The 19,517-nt window shown below is 39.6% G+C and overlaps 1 protein-coding gene across 1 annotated transcript in view; it reads left to right on the top strand.

Annotated features, from left to right (window-relative positions):
• PDE11A (phosphodiesterase 11A) overlaps positions 1 to 19,517 on the top strand; it is a 425,526-nt gene that overhangs the window by 159,985 nt on the left and 246,024 nt on the right. The window contains exon 5 of the mRNA XM_075529079.1: positions 10,535 to 10,599. Within this exon, the coding sequence (XP_075385194.1) occupies positions 10,535 to 10,599 (65 nt within the window). The remainder of the gene's footprint in view (positions 1 to 10,534; positions 10,600 to 19,517) is intronic.

The following is a 19,517-nucleotide window of genomic DNA, read 5'->3' on the forward strand; positions in this document are numbered from 1 at the left end:
TGTCATGCCTCATTCTCAAGATTGCACACTGCAAACACACTAATAAATAACCAGCTACAGAGAGGTGAGGACCTCCCCTCATGGTGTGCACAGCACGACTTGGAATGCAGTGCTCATGGAAATTCCCTCTCCCAACAGGTACCTTGGGTTCCCACAGCATTTTAATGTTAAGGTGTTAAATTGGTCCATTTTCCATTTTGATTTGTGCTTTAAGGATTTTGTTTAAAAAAATCTTTCATGTCCATAGTATGACATTCTTCTGTACTTTCTTTTTTAAAAATTCTTATTGGCAAGTAATTTACATATCATATAATTCAATAGTTCAATCAACAACCATATCACAGAGAATTGTACAAACAATTGTACCATCAATTTTAGCGTTTTCCCCATGGCTAAATCACCTTTAAGATCTTCTGTCTTTTCTTGAGCTCGTTTAGAATTTCTGGATCTTTTTTTTTGGAATTTCTGGATCTTTACATCCACCTAGAATTCATTTTTGCGTATAGTACAATGCTGCACGTGTGTACTCACTTGTCTCAGCACTGCTCCCCCCGCAACATTATCATGCTGCCTCTCTGTTATATCAAATTTCCATGGGCCCCTGAGTCTGTTTCTGACCTCATTATTTTGTCTCACTTATCTACTTGGTCTATTATGCTATCTCACTTTCTATCGTTTCACAGGGCACATTGATATCTGACAGGAGGAGCCCTCAACCTTGCTCTTCTTTGAATTGCCTATTCTTTGCCTAGTGCTCTTCCACATAAATTCTAAGAAGAGCTCATTCATTCCATGAAAAAAATTCAGTTTAGATTTTGATGACAAATGCTTTGATTTAGAGACCAATCTATGGAGCAAAATACAAAGGAAAGTATCTTAAGAATTAAGATATTTATTATCTTACTGGACAAGAAGTCCACAGGAAGAGTCCAGCAGCCTGATACTATAATAAAGGACTCATGCTTGGTCCACCTTCCTCTGCCTGTCTCAGAGGTCTGGCCTTCAATGCCTGGGTTTTTCTCTCTAAGATCCAGGAGGCTGGCCCAGCTCCCAGCTCCAAGCCGCATGCCTTCACCTACCTGTCCCAAGAGAGAAAGGGAAACATGTGTCTTTTCTTTCCTGAAGGAGGAAAGCCTTTGGCAAAAGCTCCGCACCCCTAGCAGACTGTCCCTCAGGACTCATTAGTCAGAACTAGGATGTTGTTCAAATATTTTATATTTGTAATACTTTTGTTTTCCATTTCTCGTCGCCTAAGAGAGGTCTGATTCAATCTTCGGTGTAACTGAGGGCTTTCACTATCGCCATGGAACGCTGCAGGTTGTGGATTCAGCTATTAATAGTAATATTGTTTATGATTTTTTAAATTTGGAATTGCAGCTCATTTTGGTGGGAGGATTTGTGTGTGTGTGTGTGTGTGTGTGTGTGTCTGTAGTTTGTGCCATTGTTTCTCCCTTGTCTTCATCCTTCTCTGTCTGAGCTGTGTGCACAGCTCCTGGGACCCTCCTCCAGAGGCAGGTCTGATAATGGTGGCTTGGACTGATGGGCGGCTGGGACTGCTGGGCGGCTTGGACTGATGGGCAGCGTGGACTGCTGGGCGGCTTGGACTGCTGGGCGGCTTGGACTGATGCTAATCTAGAGGCAGCTTTAGGGCCTTCATCCTCCTGTCCCCTTTGCCTCGTCCCTTTCTTTCTCTTTTTCTCTTAAACATGTGAAGCCCTTTTTGGGGTTCCCTTTCTGGAGTTGATCAATCTTTGCTTTGTATTTTGAAATTAGCAGGGGGGAAGAAGCATGAACATCTGGCACTTCTCTACTTGCATTCCATATTCCACTGTTACCATTTTTAAAGACGTAAACGATCACTTCAGGGGGGAAATTGCTCTCAACTTCTGTCTCCCAGATAGAAATTTTGCTTCTTATCTCAAGAAACAAAACTTCTGATTATATTTTACGATACCAATATTTTAAAAACCTGTTATCACAGAGGTGCAGTACTTCATTCCCTTGCTGAATTTTAGGGGAAGGGGGAGAAAGGATATTTCAATCTAATTGTAGCAGCTGTGATTCACCAGGATCTTAACTCAGCACTTAGACTGTGTTCATATTCCCGGAGCTGGGAATTCAGGTAGTAAACTGACCAGCTTACTGAAGGGGTGTCACAAACTGAAGTGAGGAACACCTTTCTAGCCTTCGCCTCCGCCAAAATGAACACCTACACTCTTACTGTCACCGCCCATCGAGCTTCAGTGACTTTGTCAATGATCATTCCCACTGGACTGGAGGGACAAAGAAATGCTCCCTAGCTAGCTGCTGTCAGGATTAGGAAATAATCCTTTGAATGGAACTTTTCGCCTTAATGTTATACCACTCTATGAATCCATCTAAGCAATTTTTCGTTGTTCCTTTCCATCTCCTGTATTTATTAACATCTTAATTATGTCTGTGTTTAGTTAAGGAAAGTAGGTGTCGACGTGTTCGTTTTTACAGCCTTCTCTGAGCCTTTGTGTCTGCATTCTCTTTTCGTGGAGCGTGCCAACAGCTGGCTGTCGCTGTGTGGCCCAGGACGCTACCAAGCACTGTACACGTGAGCTCACACTGGTAAGCCCAGTTTCTGGAGTTCGTAGCACAAGCTCTCGAGGACATTTGTCTTCAAATACATATCTGGGCATCTTGGTGCTTACATAAATGTGCATACAGCTAAGACGTTGACTTTAGGGGATTTTCCTGAGCCCAGCCCAGGGGAACTGGTGGGGTAAACAGCCATCTCACAGTTCTCTGGTGAAGGAGTGGCAGGTAAAAACTGCTTCAGGCTTTCCTTCCATTTCTTTCCCTTTCCGTTTCCCTACTTGTCTCCAATTTCCTTCTCCCTATAAAGGGGCTAATTTAAATTCTAGTTGATTTTTTTTCACAAAGGCATTTTTCTACATGGAAAATATATACTAAAAGAACAAATTATTATCTAGTCACTGTTATATCTATATATATTCCATCTACCACTTGTCCGTCATTTTCACATCCTGTGATGGCTTGTGTGTTACTGCAATGCTGAAAGCTATGTCACTGGTCTTTCAAATACCAGCAGGGTGATTCAAGGTGAACAGGTTTCAGTAAAGCTTCCAGACTAAGAATAGACTACAAGCAGGAGTAGGCTATTCACTTCAGGAGGATTAGCCATAAAAAGTCCTGTGGACAGCTTCGAAACATTGTCAGTTACTGAAAACCTAATGAGCAAAAGCAGCCTCTGGTCAGAGACCGGGCCAGAAGATGAGCCCCTCAGGTCAGAAGGCACTCAGAATATGATGGAGGAAGAGCTGCCTTCTCAAAGGTTTCCTGTTGTATGTTGAGTCTCTATGAGTCAGAACCAGCCTGATGTCGCCTAACAATAACAACATATTTGACCATGAACATGTAGTTTATGTTAATACAGCCCACTTTATCAATAACCTATATCAATATAACTTGCCTTACATTACTAACATTTGTACATATGTCATTTACACATAGATGTACGTGCTTTGGGATGCTTGTGTATGCTTCAATCTCCACTACATCCTACTCCAAGTCTTTACCACTTCTGATATTTACTACTTTAATTAAGAGAATAATCATTCAATAAGTAATTCACACTAAAAAACGCAGTCATTTTTAAGTCTTATTCACCGTCTACCCTTAATTATAAGTTTTGTCGAGTCAGCGTCTGAAACATTTCAAGTTCATTCTATAAACTGCTTATGCCACTGTCTTTGTCTACTCTATACTAATCTCTCATCTAGATTTCCTCCTAATTCATTTGTTGCTTGTAGACAGGGCATTCTCCCGTCCAGTAAACTCATAAAAAGGATGACACCCCCAAACCCACTTGATTTCAACTCATCGTGGTCCTTTAGAGGGCCCCTCAGTCTGGAAATCTCTACAGGGCTAAACAATCTCATCTTTCTTTTTTGGAGAGGCCGCTGGGTTTGACCTGCAGACCCTGTGTTTAGCAGCCCAATGACTAACCCATAGCATTACCAGGGCTCTTTAAGAAAGATGAGCATAGAAAATTATTTAATTCTTTGATTTTTCCCTTTCAAGTACTCTTATGTAATAACAGAGATTCAAAAAGTAAAAGTAAATAAATTGAAAAAACATTGATTACTTGGTAGGTCATTCCCATTTTCTTTTGGGTGGCGGAATAGCTGTTTGAACATCATTTTTGTTTTTAAAGTTGTTTTGAAATTAAAAGAACAGAGAGAAACCAGACCAACGAGCACTTGATAAATATCCAAATCAGAAAGACTTCTGTCCATGGAGCTTTTCCAAAGAACAGCAGAGACGCGTGGGGGTGCTTTGTTTACTTCACTGTGGAGTGTGTACTGCTTTCCCCAGAGGCCAATAGCCAGAGCTGATCAACAGCGAAGGGAGCTTAGAACTACTTGTTCCCCTTCACTGGCCTATAAGCCACTTATGATCATTCCCTGATGAAATTACCTTTTTACTTAGTGTCAGTGTGCGTCTTTATTTATTTCACTGATGCCCAATTGGAATTAGATTTAGAGAATGAGTTTAAAAAGTTAACGAAACAGAATCATCAAATTGGTCCACCTCAATAAAACATATATTTTATTCTTGTTTTGTTTTGTGCTTTCACCTGTTTGTTTTCAGTTGGCCATAATCTACCCAATGTCTATATGCCTCGTCAATTTATATAAAAACATTTTATCCATTGTTTCTGTCTCATTTTTAACCCAGTTGTCCTACTAGAAACAATCTTATAGTTGAATGCATTGTACTTTAAGTGAGTTCTTTTGTTCACAATATAGAAATAATTTGACGCTCTCAAGAGCAGTTCGTTTCTTTTCAAACAAAGATACTTTTGATAGCGAACAGAGACATCGTTAATAAGGATGGCAGGCTTTACGAAAGTATGATTATACCACATCTACTGGGGATTATGGTCATATGAGTAGGTGTGTCCTCCAGTATGTACCTCACCACTTGCCTTGAGGCCTAAAATTTCTACCATTGCCATGTTGCCTTGAATTAAGAGGTTATCACTCTAAGAATCCTATCTCTGAAGTATGGGTAAATTATATGAGGATATTAATATGTGTCCCTATTATCAAGTATTGTTAATTTAGCTAAAGATATGTAGTTGATCAGGCCCAAGGATGGTTCTAGCACAGGGATCTACATATTTTTTGTGTAAATGGCCAGGAGTCTTTTAGGCTTTGTGAGCCTTATGGTCTATCAGACCTATTCAGCTCTGCTGTTTTGGTGGAAAGCAGCCATAGATAACTCGTAAATGAGTGGGTGTGGCTGTGTTTCCATAGAACTTTATTAACAAAAACAAGTGGCTTACTCAATTTAGCCTGGAGCTACCCTTTTCCCATCTCTACTCTAGAGAAGCAGGGACCAGGAAGATCAATGTACATCTCTATGTTGTTTGTGTGCCAGAGAACAAGTCTCTAAATACCTACCATAGATAATCATAAACCGACCCGAGTATAAGTCGAGGCACCCAATTTTACCATAAAAATGGCATAAAATGTGCTGAAAAACTTGGCTTGTATACTAGTATATACGGTAAGCCATCCACATATGAGGGGACTGCAAAATTTTTGTGGACAGTGGAATTAATGGATTCTTTCCATTACTTTTTGAAGCTCTCTCACATAAATTGAACATGTAACAGAGATATGAACCTCAGGGTGGTACAGCAGACACTGAAAGAATGCTGGCACAGATTGCTGGGTTAGATTTTTCAGAGGGATTGTTATCAGCCAAGATAATACAATTATTACTACTGAACCTATTTTTCCCACCACATGAAATCAACTACATCTCTAGTTTGACAAAGTTCATTTGAATTACTATAGAACAGTAATCAATTATATTTCTGTCCAATTTCCAGGAGTTAGCATCTACCTTTACATCGTTGCAATATCTTGAGTGAAAAGTAAGCCCAATGAAGTCCTCTTCCTAATATCAGAGAGCTTTGTTTCACCCACCAGATCTGGAAACCGAAGGAAATAGCTGGCTTGATTTACAAATGCAGAAACAATAGTTTATTAGCAACTTGGTTGATTTTATAAAAAGCTAAATGTTGTACTTAAAATTTCCTTGCAATCTTCTCCTGAAAAATATATAAGCTGCTTCTCTTCTTATCTGGTTTTGTTTTGAGATTTATTTAGGGTGTCGTTTGGGTATATATTCCTTGATGACAGGACTGGCCTCAGTCTACTGTCCTTGTGAGACTCAGTACATTTTTGCTGCATCGGATTTCTAAGCGACTGGTTTCTGTTGGAGCCTTCAAGACACATGTTCCGGTGTCTTGTTGTGTAACAAATAAGCTCAGAGCTTAAACCAACCATGTTTCTGTGCTCACATAACCTATGGAACAGGAATTTGATTTCTGCTTAAGTCTTCAGGATTGAAGATCCATTTGTTTTGGCTGTGTAAAATATAAGCCCTAAACTCAGAGGCCTAAGCCAACCATATTATTGGGCTCCTATAGCCTATGGACCACAAATTGAGTGGGGTGGGGATGGGCGAGCACAGCAGAGATGTTTAGCCTCTCTCCAGGCTGTCTCAATCTTCCATTGGGAAAACCGGAAGATAGGCAGTGACCTGAAGGCTAGGAAGTGGAATCACCTGAAGATTTATTCTCTCAAACCTGGCGCTGGGTTTTAGTGGCTAGAACACGTACATACGGCTTCTCCAGGGTTCAGCCCCCTTTCAACATGGTGCCTCCAGGGCACTGGGGCTTCTTAGGTGGTGTCTTCAGCAAAAGGACAGGCAGCCCTAGGTTCTGAACACAGACAACTCCTACTTGTCTTTTAATGTTATGTAAATTTGCCCTCACCTTGAAACAAAATCAGTGGTTACAGTTTCCTCATCACAGTCACCCTCACCTCCACTTGTGCACATGCAGTTTTAAAAATCTTTGAAAAGACTTTGGAAAGCCTTCCTGGAGGACTTATAGCAACCTTACATGGGGGTTTCCACTGCTATAAATTTTCATGGGAGCGGATAGACTTGGCTTTCTTTCAAAGGGAAGCTGGTGGAATTGAACTGCTTAACTTGCAGTTAGCAGTCCAACACTTAGCAGATGACGCAATTAGAACCCTTTTTAAAATTTAATTTAATTTTATTACTTTAGAAACCTTTAAAAAAACTAAAGTAATGCTAAATAAGAACTATATGCACCTGTTCCCACTTACCTAAAAGTTCTTAAAGAGACAATTAGAAATGTACCTGGGAAGTGTGTACTGTATTCCAACAGACAATCAGAAGCTGCTTTGTGTTTCCTGACAGCTTTGGAAGGCACAGAGCATCTCATCCATTTATTGTATTGGTCAAACCATTCTGAATCTTACCCACAGTTAAGAGGAAGCGACAAAGACCCTACCTCTTGGTAGGAGAGTGACAGGATCACATTAGAGTAAAGAATACAGGATAGAAGCTAGTGTTGTGGCCTTCCTTGGAAAATAAAATTTGCTACAATGAGTGACTCCTAGTTGACATTAAAATATGAAATTAAATTCGTTCTGTGGTAGTCAAGGCTATTTCATTACGGCTGAACTATGTCATGACCCTGCACTTAGCTAGTCACACACAATTTCTTTGCGATAGATTTTTCTTTATCATTTTTTCTTTTTCCTAATGTTGCATTTTTCTAGTTTAGGCTCAGTGCTGCACTGATAAAACTGCCTCAGTATTTAATCTATTTCCAGGTCCCAAGTCATTTTCATAGGTGCCCATCAATTCCCTGTAAGTTAATTCAAAAAGCTTTTGAAGCATGACTGCCCCGGCTAAGGCGAATCTAAATGTCACCCTTGAAAGTATTCAATGACATTCAGATGTAGTGCTTGCAACTCTAGAGGATTGTTTTTCTATCATGTAGCACATCGTGTCAAGAGAAAGCCACAAATGTGGCCTTTCCCATTCAGCTTCTTTGTGTCATTGAAAGTGCTAGCACGTTAGAGTCAAGCAGACATGTATTAATCCCAGTTGCCCCATTTAGTTGTGTGGCACTGAGTTAAGTTTCTTATAAACGGTGGGCTCATTTTCTCAATTTTAGTGTATGTGTATATATATATATATATATATATATCACATATACACCATGTGTGTGTGTGTGTGTGTGTGTGTGTGTGTATACCATGACCAAGTGGGATTCATCTCAGGTATGCAAGGATGGTTCAACATTAGAAAAACAATTGATGCAACCCGTCGCATTAATCAAAGGATGCCCTTACCACCACTGCTGCCCAACATTGTGCTGGAAGCCTCAGCAACAAGGCAGGGAAAAGAGGAAGAGCCTCAACAAGCTAGATCGACACAGTGGCTTCAGCAATGGGCTAAAACATAATAAAGGTGAAGGTAGCACAGTGTCTTGTTCTGTTGTTATGTCATTATGAGTTTGAACCAGCTTGATGGGACTTAACGACAACAGGAAACAAAGGAAAATTAAAACACCCAAATTACAAAAGACATAGTTTAACTCTATTTTCAGATGATATGATTCTTACTTGACTCATAATAACCCTCTAGGGCAGAATAGAACTGTCCCCTAAGAGTTCCTGAGACTGTCACTATTTACAGGAGTAGAATGCTCCATTTCTCTCCTGAGCAGTGGCTGGTGGTTCTGAACTGCTGACTTTTCAGATTGCATCCCAACATGTAACCACTACACCACCAGGGTTCCGATAAGACCCTATACATATAAAAGTCCAAAGACTAAGCAAGAGTATTGTTGGAACTGGTATAAATATTCAGCAAAGGGTCAGAGTACTAGATCAGCACATATAAATTTTAGTCAGATTCCTTTATACCCTAGGTTCTCAAATGTATTTGACCTATACCCCCTTTTTAGGAAAAACAAACAAACATTTAGTCAGCACCCCTGGCAATTAAAAACTTTTTACTATAGGCCACCATCTAGGATAAAGCGTAGGTATCTGTCTTTGCAGCTTCCTGGATCACTCCAACCTGTGTCACGTAGGAGACATTGCCAATGGAAACATCATTCGACTCTGGAACTGTGAACAGCCTTGAGAGGAATGGGGCTTTCACAGCAGTTCATTGTGTTCATGCAGAACTTGTAGGTGGACCACGAGCGTTGGGAGAGCAGAACAAGGGAATGTCGCCTGCTTTAAAATCTGGAAAGGTGTGTGTTGTATCCTCTCACCATACGTATTCAATCTGTGTGCTGAGCAAATAATAAGAGAAGCATGATTATATGAAGACGGTGACGTCAAGATTGGAGGAAGGCTTACTAACGACCTGTGATATGCAGATGACACAGGTGTGCTTGCTAAAATTGAGGAGGATTGGAAGCACGTGCTGAAAAGATCAAGGATCGCAGCCTCTAGTGTGGATTGCGATTCAGTGTAAAGAAGACTACAGGAGAATGGGTGTGTCTGAATTGTGGTGCTGCTGAAGAATATAGAAAGTACCAGGGACTGCCAGAAAAACAAGCAACTCTGTCTTGGAAGAAGTACAACCAGAATGTGCCTTAGAAGTGAGGCTGTGAGACTCCCTCTCGGGTACTTTGGGCAAGTGATAAGTCTGGGCCAGGCTCCTGCATTGAGTGTACTGACCTTACTGGACAGGGTGAGGGAGGGAGCGTCAGCACTGGGATGATTGTCGAGCAAGGTGCCTTCTTCATCTTTACCCTTAGGGTAGCAGCAGGGTAAAGTTCACCTAGGAGCAACATGGAACTGGGCAAGCTACTTTCAGAAACCTGCGATTGAGGAGGACCTGCTTTTTGAGGGGGTATTTTGTCACTATCTCACCCTCCCCTGGATGGTGTCTTGGTTTCCTAAGGCTGCTGTAACAAAATCCCACAAAATAGATGGCTTTAAAGAACATTAAGTTACTGCTTTGCAGTTCTGGAGGGTAGGAGTCTAATTCAGGGCATTGGCTAGACTGTGCTCAATCTGTGTGTTCTTGGGGACAAACTTTTCTTGTCTCTCCCAGCTTCTGGTGGCCCCAGGGGTCTCTTGGCACTTCTTTGTTAGTATATGTATACCCACATGGTATCTTTCCCCTGTGTGACCCCTCTGTTCATGTCTATTTTCTCCTTTTATAAGACCACACTCTGAAGGGATTAGAATCCACTTTATATATTACAAACAAGTTCACATTCACTGGTACAGGAGACAGGAGTGCCTCACATCTTTCTCAGGAGACATTCTACTAATAAAGAAAGCAATTGGGTTGTTAAAAATGCAGTAAAAATAATTGGATTCCAATGAGATGGATAGCCCTTTACTGATCACCGCAGGGAAGTATATCTCGTTCAAAAAAGTACAGACATATTTTATTAAATGTTTTAAATCTTTGGGAATGTATATCATGTAAAATGAAATAGAACGCTGCATAGGATTTTTAACTTCTTCAGTCTCTCCGTTATTTCCTCACTTAAAAAGCTCTCATTAATCTTCAATTTTCACAATAATCATTATAAATATAAATAATATGTATTGCGTGATTTTAGAACTGTGGTAAAGCTTTAGTTGACTTGGATTTACTCTCTCTCTCTGTGTGGCAGGTGGTGAAGTTTACTAAGTCCTTTGAATTGATGTCCCCAAAGTGCAGCGCCGATGCTGAGAACAGGTAGGACTTAAGGACTGCATGTTTGACTCTGATCTTTCATATTTGCAACATCGCAAAATTCTTTCAAAGCAGAAGTCTTTCTCTATCTCAGCAAGTACAACCAAATGTTACCCCTTTTTTGTATTTCAGTACTTAAATGCAATTTTTAGTATAAAAATACATGCATATATATCTAGCTTGTAATTATTTTCAAGACCAAATTGTAGTACCAGTTACATGATTAAAATATTACTTTTAGTGTTTAGTCCTTTTATTTCCTCTAATCTTGTAGTGTTTTTGAAAATAAATTTTAGAATATTCAGATGGTTTCTGGACCTTGTATTCAAGTCTCTTTTGCAGGCTATTATGGAATTCTGATGGAAAATCCCCGTTGTCTGTTTGTCAACAGATTTAACTTCTATCCATAACAAACATTTGATTGAAATTCTAACAAACAGAGTCAATTTTTATATATTTCCTAACTCTGCAGATAGCCTAATATCTGTCTTGTTTTGGGTCATATTTTTCTATTTCCCTTTTATTTTTTATAATATTTGACTAATAACATCCCTCTGTTAAAAGAACAAGAATTTTTAGAAATTCCATTTTTTCCCCTGTTGGCATTTCTGAGGTGAAGCTGAGGGACAATCAAATAATAATTTCTGTTAGCCTAGAGCTGCTGCTTTAAAAATGAATTCTCTTTACTTGGTTCCCTTCCAGGGGAAGGGTTAAAAAAGTATTGAAACTTACAAAAATGCTAAAATATGGGGAAAACCAGGTTAAGTTCCTGAGACATCTGACGACAATGACAATGATAAAGATCCTGATACTAATACAAAGATGTGAGCAGCTTCTTTTCATTGAAGGCTAAGAATGCCAGGCACTGCACTACCTGCTTCACATGCATTGAACTCCCTCTAAAGTGAGCATCTTTACCCACTGCATGGCAGGGAACATTGAGACTCAGCAGGTTTACATCACTTGTTCCAGGGCTTGCTGTTATTAAGTGGTAGCCACATCCGAGGGCAAGATCCTATAGAAGACTCTCCAAACCTTTGAACTTTGATCCTGTTGCCAGCTACAGTCTAAAATCTGGTAGTTGATCGCATAGACAGAATGTCTATTTGGTAATGCTTCCCAAATCTGGCTGAGCTTTAGAATCAGCTTGGAGAATTTGGCAAAAAGTAAATTCTCAGCAGCACATTACAAGATTCTAATTCTTTATTCTTAATGTGAGGTCTGAAAGTGTGTATTGAAATGATCCCCAGGTTTTACCTGTATAAAGATTTAATATGCAAGAATAAGTTGATTGCCTATGAGTTCAGGAAGAGGAAATCAGTAACAAAAGGGGGCACTTTATTTGGTTATTTATTTATTTTATCAAGTTGTGATGTTTATAAGAAGATTTTTCTACATTCTAAATGATTTCATTTACAATATATTCTTGAAAAGGCAAAACTATAGAAATAGAAATAAACAAAATGTGTATTTCTTTACAATGCAATAGTCATTCAAATATGAAAATCTGATCCATGCTACAACATGAACGAGCTTTGAAAACATTGTACTGAATAAAATAAATCTGATGTATAAGGATAAGAAAGAAAGGAAGGAAGGAAGGAAGGAAGAAAGAAAGAAAGAAAGAAAGAAAGAAAGAAAGAAAGAAAGAAAGAAAGAAAGCAGATCAACAGCTGTCAGGGCTTGAAGGTGGGAGAAATGCGCTGACCACACAGGAGCACAGAAGAATTTTGGAGTGTGATGAAGTGGTTCTATATTTGATTGTGGTGGTGGTGGTGGTGGTTATACAACTTTATGTAGTTATCAAAACTTACAGAAATGTTTGCAGGAAAGGGGTAAATTTTCGTGCATGTGGGTTATGCTTTAAAATGGGGGAAAGTAGGACTTTTAGAAGTAATTTTCAGTTTCATGTATTTATATATATGTATAGAGAGACATAGACATAGCCAGCTAATCTATAAGTCTTTCCTGTACTCTTTCATCATGTAACTTCTTTGCCATAGAAAAATGTTCATTTAGACACTTCAGTCCTCTGGATTTCATTTAGAAGAGGTATAATTAAATAGCTTTTTAAAGAGTCCTTCTATGGCTTAATGAAAAAAGATTTCAGAGTAGTATTCTGATTTTAATGAACTCTGGTTTAGTGCTTTCTAATTTTTATAAATAGTTTTTGAAGATTTTAAAGAATATTTTTAAAACTACTGACCCATTTCAGCTTATGTCTTTCATGAATAACTTCCTTGTCACAGCTAGTCTCCTCTTCATCTCCATGTAATTAATACCTACCAATTCAAGAGTTGGAAAGGATTTGATTCATTCTTCTCCATTATGTGTGTAGCTCCTCTGGGAGATTGTTGATAGCAACATCAGTAATAAGATTCTTGCTTTACAACAATAGTCCAATTCCAAACAACAAATACTAGAGAGTGTTCAGAGAGATGGGAACTCTTATATACTTCTGGTGGGCTTGTACCTATGTGTAATCATTATGGACAGTGATCTGTGCTACCTAAAACTCCTGGGAATAAAAATACCATATGACACAGCAATACCTTTGCTGAGCATGGACCCCAAAGAAATAAAAGACAGAACACAAACAGATGCGTCCTCTCCCATGTTCATTGAAGCAAAGTTAACAATAGCAAGAAGATAGAAACAGCCCAAATGAACATTAGTGTAAGAATGGATAAAGAAACTCTGGTACATACACACAGTGGAATACTATCTATCCCCACAAGGTAGCTATGAAACATAGCTGGAACATAACATAGATGGAGCTGGAAATCATTTTGCTGAGTGAGGTGAGTTAATCACAAAAAGACAACTATTGTATGAGGCCACCACTATAAGGATCAACAACAAGACCAAGGCAGACTTCTGCTCTCAGGTCATCTAGTAATCTTCTAATCTTGTCTCCCAGGAAATAAGGTAGTGTGCCTGCTTCATGCCCGTGAACCATATACCACCCCCTCATATGTACATCTTAAAACCACTTTGATGTAGGAGATCTCACTTCAGTTGGAGTCTCTTTCTGCAAACTGGGGGAGAGGACGAAGAGCATTCAGTTGTTGACATGTAGCATTGTGCTAAGTTCCCAGATCAATAGATACTCCTACAAGAGTGATAAGCAAACCTTAATGGGAATTCAAGTCAAGCTGTAGGGTGAGGAGCATGTAGGTCTCAAAGAAGGTGATTATATTTCTGTTGGTGGGTAAACCTGTTGGAGCAACCTCTCACTGGGGGTGAAAAAAAAAAAAACACTTAGCAATACTTACGGGGACCGCAAGGGGAGAATATGTCATGTACTGTGTTCCTAATTGGACACTTTTGACCTACATTCTATCCAGCCCTTGGTGACCCAGGCCACTAGAACTTTAGACTGTGTTAACGGAGGCCCACAACCTCCTTAGGAGGCCGCACCAGAAGGATTCGATGTAGAAACCCCATGAAATGAATTGGGCTTCACTTCAGACTCTTTAGTAGCAGATTTCAGGATCCGACAACATAATCTTTGGATTTACAGTTGAACTGCCCTTAAGTGTGAGAAGCAGCAGACAACCACTCTCCCAATTGTGGAATTGGTGGTCATTGGACTTTGACTCACATCTCTTGCTTTGAGGGTGCCCACTGACTGGTGGCCTGTGGCTACCATTTGTTTACTATTTTTTATGAGAAATGGGTGTTGGGTATTGTCAAATGTTTTTTCTGCATCTATTATATCATTAGACCATGTGGTTCTTATTCTTTGTCTTGTTTACACTAATAGTTTTTCTAATGTGGGACCATCCTTTCATTGCTGATATGAATCCCACTTGGTCATGATGACTTATTTTTTTAATATGTTGTTGTATTCTATTGGCCAGAATTTTGCTGAGAATTTTTGCATCTGTGTTCATGTGGAATAATGGTCTGTACTTTCCTGTCCCTGTGGGATCTTTGCCTGGTTTGGGTATCAGGGTTATGCTAGCTTCACAGAATGAGCTTGGGAGTTCTGTGCCTCTTTTTATACTCTGGAACAGGCTGTGTAGAATGGTGACAGCTCTTCCTTGGGTTCTTAATAGAATTCCCCTGGGAAGTCATTGAGTCCTGGGATTTTCTAGGTTGGAAGATTCTTAACGGCCTTCTCTATGTCTTCTTTGTTATGGGTTTGGTCGGGTTGTCTGTATGCGTCTGCGTTGAGTAGATGGTGTATATTTAGATATTTCTTTTGTAATTTTCATACTATTCTTTTTACTTCATTTGACTGTTACCCTTTTCCCCTGTAATTCTAGATATTTGCATCATCTCTTTTCTTTTTCTTTGTTAAGTTTGCCTGCAGTTTGTCACTTTTGTTAATCTTTTCAAAATGCCAACTTCTTTTCATTGATTTCTTCATTTAACAAAAATTTTTAGTTCTTTTATTTCTGCTTTAATCATAATTTCTTATCTTCTCTTGTTGGAGGGTTTATGTTGTTGCCCTTTTTCTAGTTGTTGGAGGTGCTGTGGTAAGGTGTTGACTTGGGATTTCTCTTTTTTCACGTGTGTATTGCTTACTATAAGTTACCCACTGATAACTGCTATTGCTGTGTCCAAAAGGCTTTGGTATGATGTATTATTGTTCTCATTTGTTTCAGGGAGTTTCTTAATTGCATCCCTTATTTGGTCTATTACCTAAACGTGATTTTTTAAATCATTTTATTGGGGGCTGATACAACTCTTATCACAATCCATACATCCATCCATTGTGTCAAGCGCATTTGTTCATATGTTGCCATCATCGTTTTCAAAGCATTTTTCTACTTGAGCCCTTAGTATCAGGTCCTCATTTTTCCCTCCCTCGCCCTTCCTCCCTCATGAACCCTTGATAATTTACAAATTATTATTATTATTATTATTTCATGTCTTGTCCTGTCCGATGTCTCCCCTCACCCCCTTGTCTGTTGTCCATCCTCCTGGGAGGTAGGTCATTGTAATCGGTTCCCCATTTCTCCCTGCACCTTCCCCTTCCCCTCCTGGTATGGCTATTCTCAATATTGGTCCCAAGGAGTTTATCTGTCCTATATTCCCTGTGTTTCCAACTCTTATATATACCCATGTACATGCTCTGGTCTAGCCAAATTTATAAGGTAGAATTGGGGTCATGATAGTGTGGGGGAGGAAGCATTAAAGAACCAGAGGAAAGGTGTATGTTTCATCACTGCACCCTCACTGGCCCATTTCTCCCCACGGATGTCCAAATTGCTTGCAGATTGGCTTTGGGCCTCCACTCCATACTCCCCCCTCATTCACATTATGATTTTTTGCTCTGGATCTTTGATGCCTGATACCTGATCTCATCGTCAGCTCATGACCACACAGTCTGGTGTTCTTCTTCCATGTGGGTTTTGTTGTTTCTCAGCTAGATGGCCACTTGTTTATCTTCAAGCCTTTAAGACCCCCAGATGATATATCTTTTGATAGTCGGGCACCATTAGCTTTCTTCACCACATTTGCTTATGCTCTTGCTTTGTCTTCAGCAATCGTGTTGGGAAGGTGAGCATCTCAGAGTGCCGGATTATTAGAACGAAGTGTTCTTGTGTTGAGGGAGTACTTGCATAGAGGCCCAATGTCCATCTGCTTCCTTAATACTTAATACTAAATCTATAAATATATACCCAAATGTTTTTAAGTAGTGTGTTGTTCAGTCTCTATGTGTTTGTCTTATGTTACTGGTTTTTTTCTATTGTTGATTTTCAGTATTGTAGCATTTCCATCTGAGAAAACTGATTGTAAGATCTCGATGTTTTTAATTTACTGAGGCTGGTTTTGTGACCTAATGTGATATAATCTAGAAGATGTACCTTGTGCACTGGAGAAAAATGTGTCCTGTGCTGCTGTTGAGTGGAATGCTCTGAAACGTGTAGAGAAAAAAGACATTCAGTGTCACTATTCATATATGTCAGTTTGTTGCTGTTATTTTGCGGTTTCATGTTTAGTTTGTTCTCTGTGTGTGTGATTTTATTGGTGTCTTTGATCCTCCTCGATTTCTGTGTTGTTTTGAGGATTGCTTTCATTATATTGCTTCTGGGTGTTGTTGTTCTGGGTGTATGATGTTGCTTTTGGATGGATGATGTTCTCAGGTTTGTCTGCTGTTGTTGATTCTGTTTACTCTCCGACTCTCTGTTGATCTGGTTAATATATATGTTTTTAATTCCTGATCTTATTTTTATGAATTCCTTTTGTCTTTCCTTTTCTGGAAAGACCTTTTTTTCTCCCTCATATTTGTAGGATAGTTTTGTAGCTTATATGATTCTTAGTTATCAGGGTTTTGTTGTTTGTTTGTTTTCAGATGTTTTTATATCTCATCCCATTGTCTTCGTGCCCGCGTATTTCCTGCTGAGAAGTGTCAGCTTAACTTTATCAGTTTTCCTTTGTAGGTTTCTGTTCTTTTTTCTCTAACTGCCCTCAGGAGTTTCTCCTTTTCACTGAAATTAGAGCGTTAACTAAGGCGTGTCATGATGTTTTACATTTGGGGTCTGTCCTATTTGGGGTTCCCTTGGCTTCTTGAACAGTTCTGTTCCCCTCCCTCGTAATGCTAAGGGTATGTCTGTCAATGGTTCCTCATACGATTTTCTCTGTAGATTTTTGTTCGTTTGTTTTTCCCTGTTGTAGGATCCCAACGAGTGGAGGTTGTGTCTTGCCATGGTGTCCCACAACAGTCTCAGTCTTTCTGCTGATTTCTTCAGTTTTTCTTGTTGATCATTTCTTTCATCAATTGTAGGAAAAGTGATTATCTCTTAGTCCACACATTCAATTTTCCTTTTCTCCCATTATATTGCTCGGGTCTTTTACTATGTTGCCAAATTCTATTGTTTCATTGTTGATCTTCTTTGTTTTAAAGATTTTGATTTTTCAGGTTTTTTCCCATCTTTCTCATGTGTGTTCCCTACATCTCTTAAAAAAAAAAAACTTAAGCATCATTCTTCTGCATTCTGTTTCTGGTAGTTCCAGGGCATTGTTTAGAGTACTCCATTAGGTTTGGGTGGCTTTCGGTTGTTTGTGTTCAGTGGTGTGTGAGTTTCTGGGTAGTATAGAAGTAGTTGGCTCAGTCTAGTGATGTGGGAGAGGTTTAATAGGAAATCATATGTTGGCTAAATGGAGAAAAGGGGAGAGAGATGGGGAAATGGGGTTGAAGGAGAGAGAGAATAAAATTAAAGTAAGGATAATAATAATAAGTGGCTTTCTGGATAAGCCAACCGATTTGTAAAAATAATGGGAAAATGTATTTTAAGAGAAGTAATCTAAACTAATAGATCTCATGGAACGGTGTTTCATGAGGAAAGAGAGAGAGCAGAAAGAGATAGATAATGCATGAATGTGTAGAGAAAAGAAAGGACAAAAGACGTGGATGTGGGGACTGCATTTCTATTGCTGTGGCAGTCTGAATATGGACATGTCTGTGAATTCAGGGGGGAAAAGTAAAAGCCTTTTCATGGATGTGTCAGAGTCTACAGATTGGCTTGTTTTTGCCTGGGAAGAGTGAATATTCTTGGGAGCGTGCGGCTGCATGGGAAGAGGACACTAGAAGAAGGGAGAAAGAACTAGAAAAAAACAATGAAAGTTTCAAAATAGAACAATGTACAAAGACAGTGGGGAATAAAACCCTGCCTTGTATTTGGAGAGCCCTCCTTTGGTCGTGTGTTTTGTGTACGCGTCTGCTGTACAGGGGAGGGGACAGGTACGGGGCGAGGCACCAGAGAACAAAGCAGATCAAAGGAGGAAGGGGGAACTTGTTGAAAAGTGTAGCATGGGTGTGAGTATGTCTGCACCAACCTTCCCACTTGGTTGGCCATCCCTTCAGGACCCCAGATGCCAGTGCAGCGAGAGGGTTGGCTGGCTGGCTTACCTCAGCGTCCAGGAAAAGTTAGCTGTGCTGGGGCAGAGGGGGCTCACAGAAGTGGCACATGTCACTTTAAGAAACTCGATTTCTCCTTAGCTTTTAAGTTGACTTTCTCACTGCCAGGAAGTGCAGGATGTCCCCCTAGTAGAGCCGCTCCAGTAATTGCTGAGGAGATCTTACCATACTTGTTATCTGGTGGTTATAGTCTCTCAACTCCAATCTCATAATTCTTGCAAATGAAGTGAAGCATAAAACATTATGTACTGTGCCTGCCATCCTTTAATTTCTGGTTACTCTGAAGGCTTAACATGTGAGGAATAAGAGTTTGATGAAATGTCCTCAGGCAAGATCTTAAAGACAAGTTCATTAACAGTCACGTTGAACTTCAGGAACACTTACAGTGCAGGCATCTTCCTCTCTTACCTCAGTTTAAGAATTAACTGCCTGACACTGCTTGCTAATCACCGTCTCTTCTATTTTCTTTTTTCATGACAAAAAGACTTGTTTGCTGACCTTTACGATATACTGAAGTCAGTAGGGGATTATTAATGTGGCAGCCCTCGATGTTCAAGTTTCTATCTCCTGTTGGGGTTCTAGCTTTGAATCCCCTTGCTGTTGACTTCGCTCCTTAATCTCCTCATTGAAATTCAACTTCCAATAGTGTTGCACAGCTCAAGTTTTCAAATGGACCCGGGATAAGCAGGATTATCTGAGGAGGAAAACTAAGGAAAGCAATTTATTTTTGTGAGCTGAAGTTCAGTTGAACTTCTAGTCAATGAAGCAAAAGGGCAAATGGTATCAGACACCACCTGTAAAACAAGATCTGACTTTTGTATGTCAAATATTAATAGAAATATACATAGTCCTTGACTTCCTGCATTTTTTACTCTCTGGATCCTCCTATCCTTACTGAGTAACACTCCAGCTAAGACAAGGACAGCTAACAATATTATTATTATTAAAAAAAACTTTTTTATTGGGACTTGGGTGAAAGTTTATGAAGCAAATTTATTTTATTCAGCAATTTGCACACATCTTGTGTCAATGATTACAATCCCCACAA

The sequence above is a fragment of the Tenrec ecaudatus genome, chromosome 13, assembly GCF_050624435.1.
Source record: "Tenrec ecaudatus isolate mTenEca1 chromosome 13, mTenEca1.hap1, whole genome shotgun sequence".
Taxonomy (NCBI): domain Eukaryota; kingdom Metazoa; phylum Chordata; class Mammalia; order Afrosoricida; family Tenrecidae; genus Tenrec; species Tenrec ecaudatus.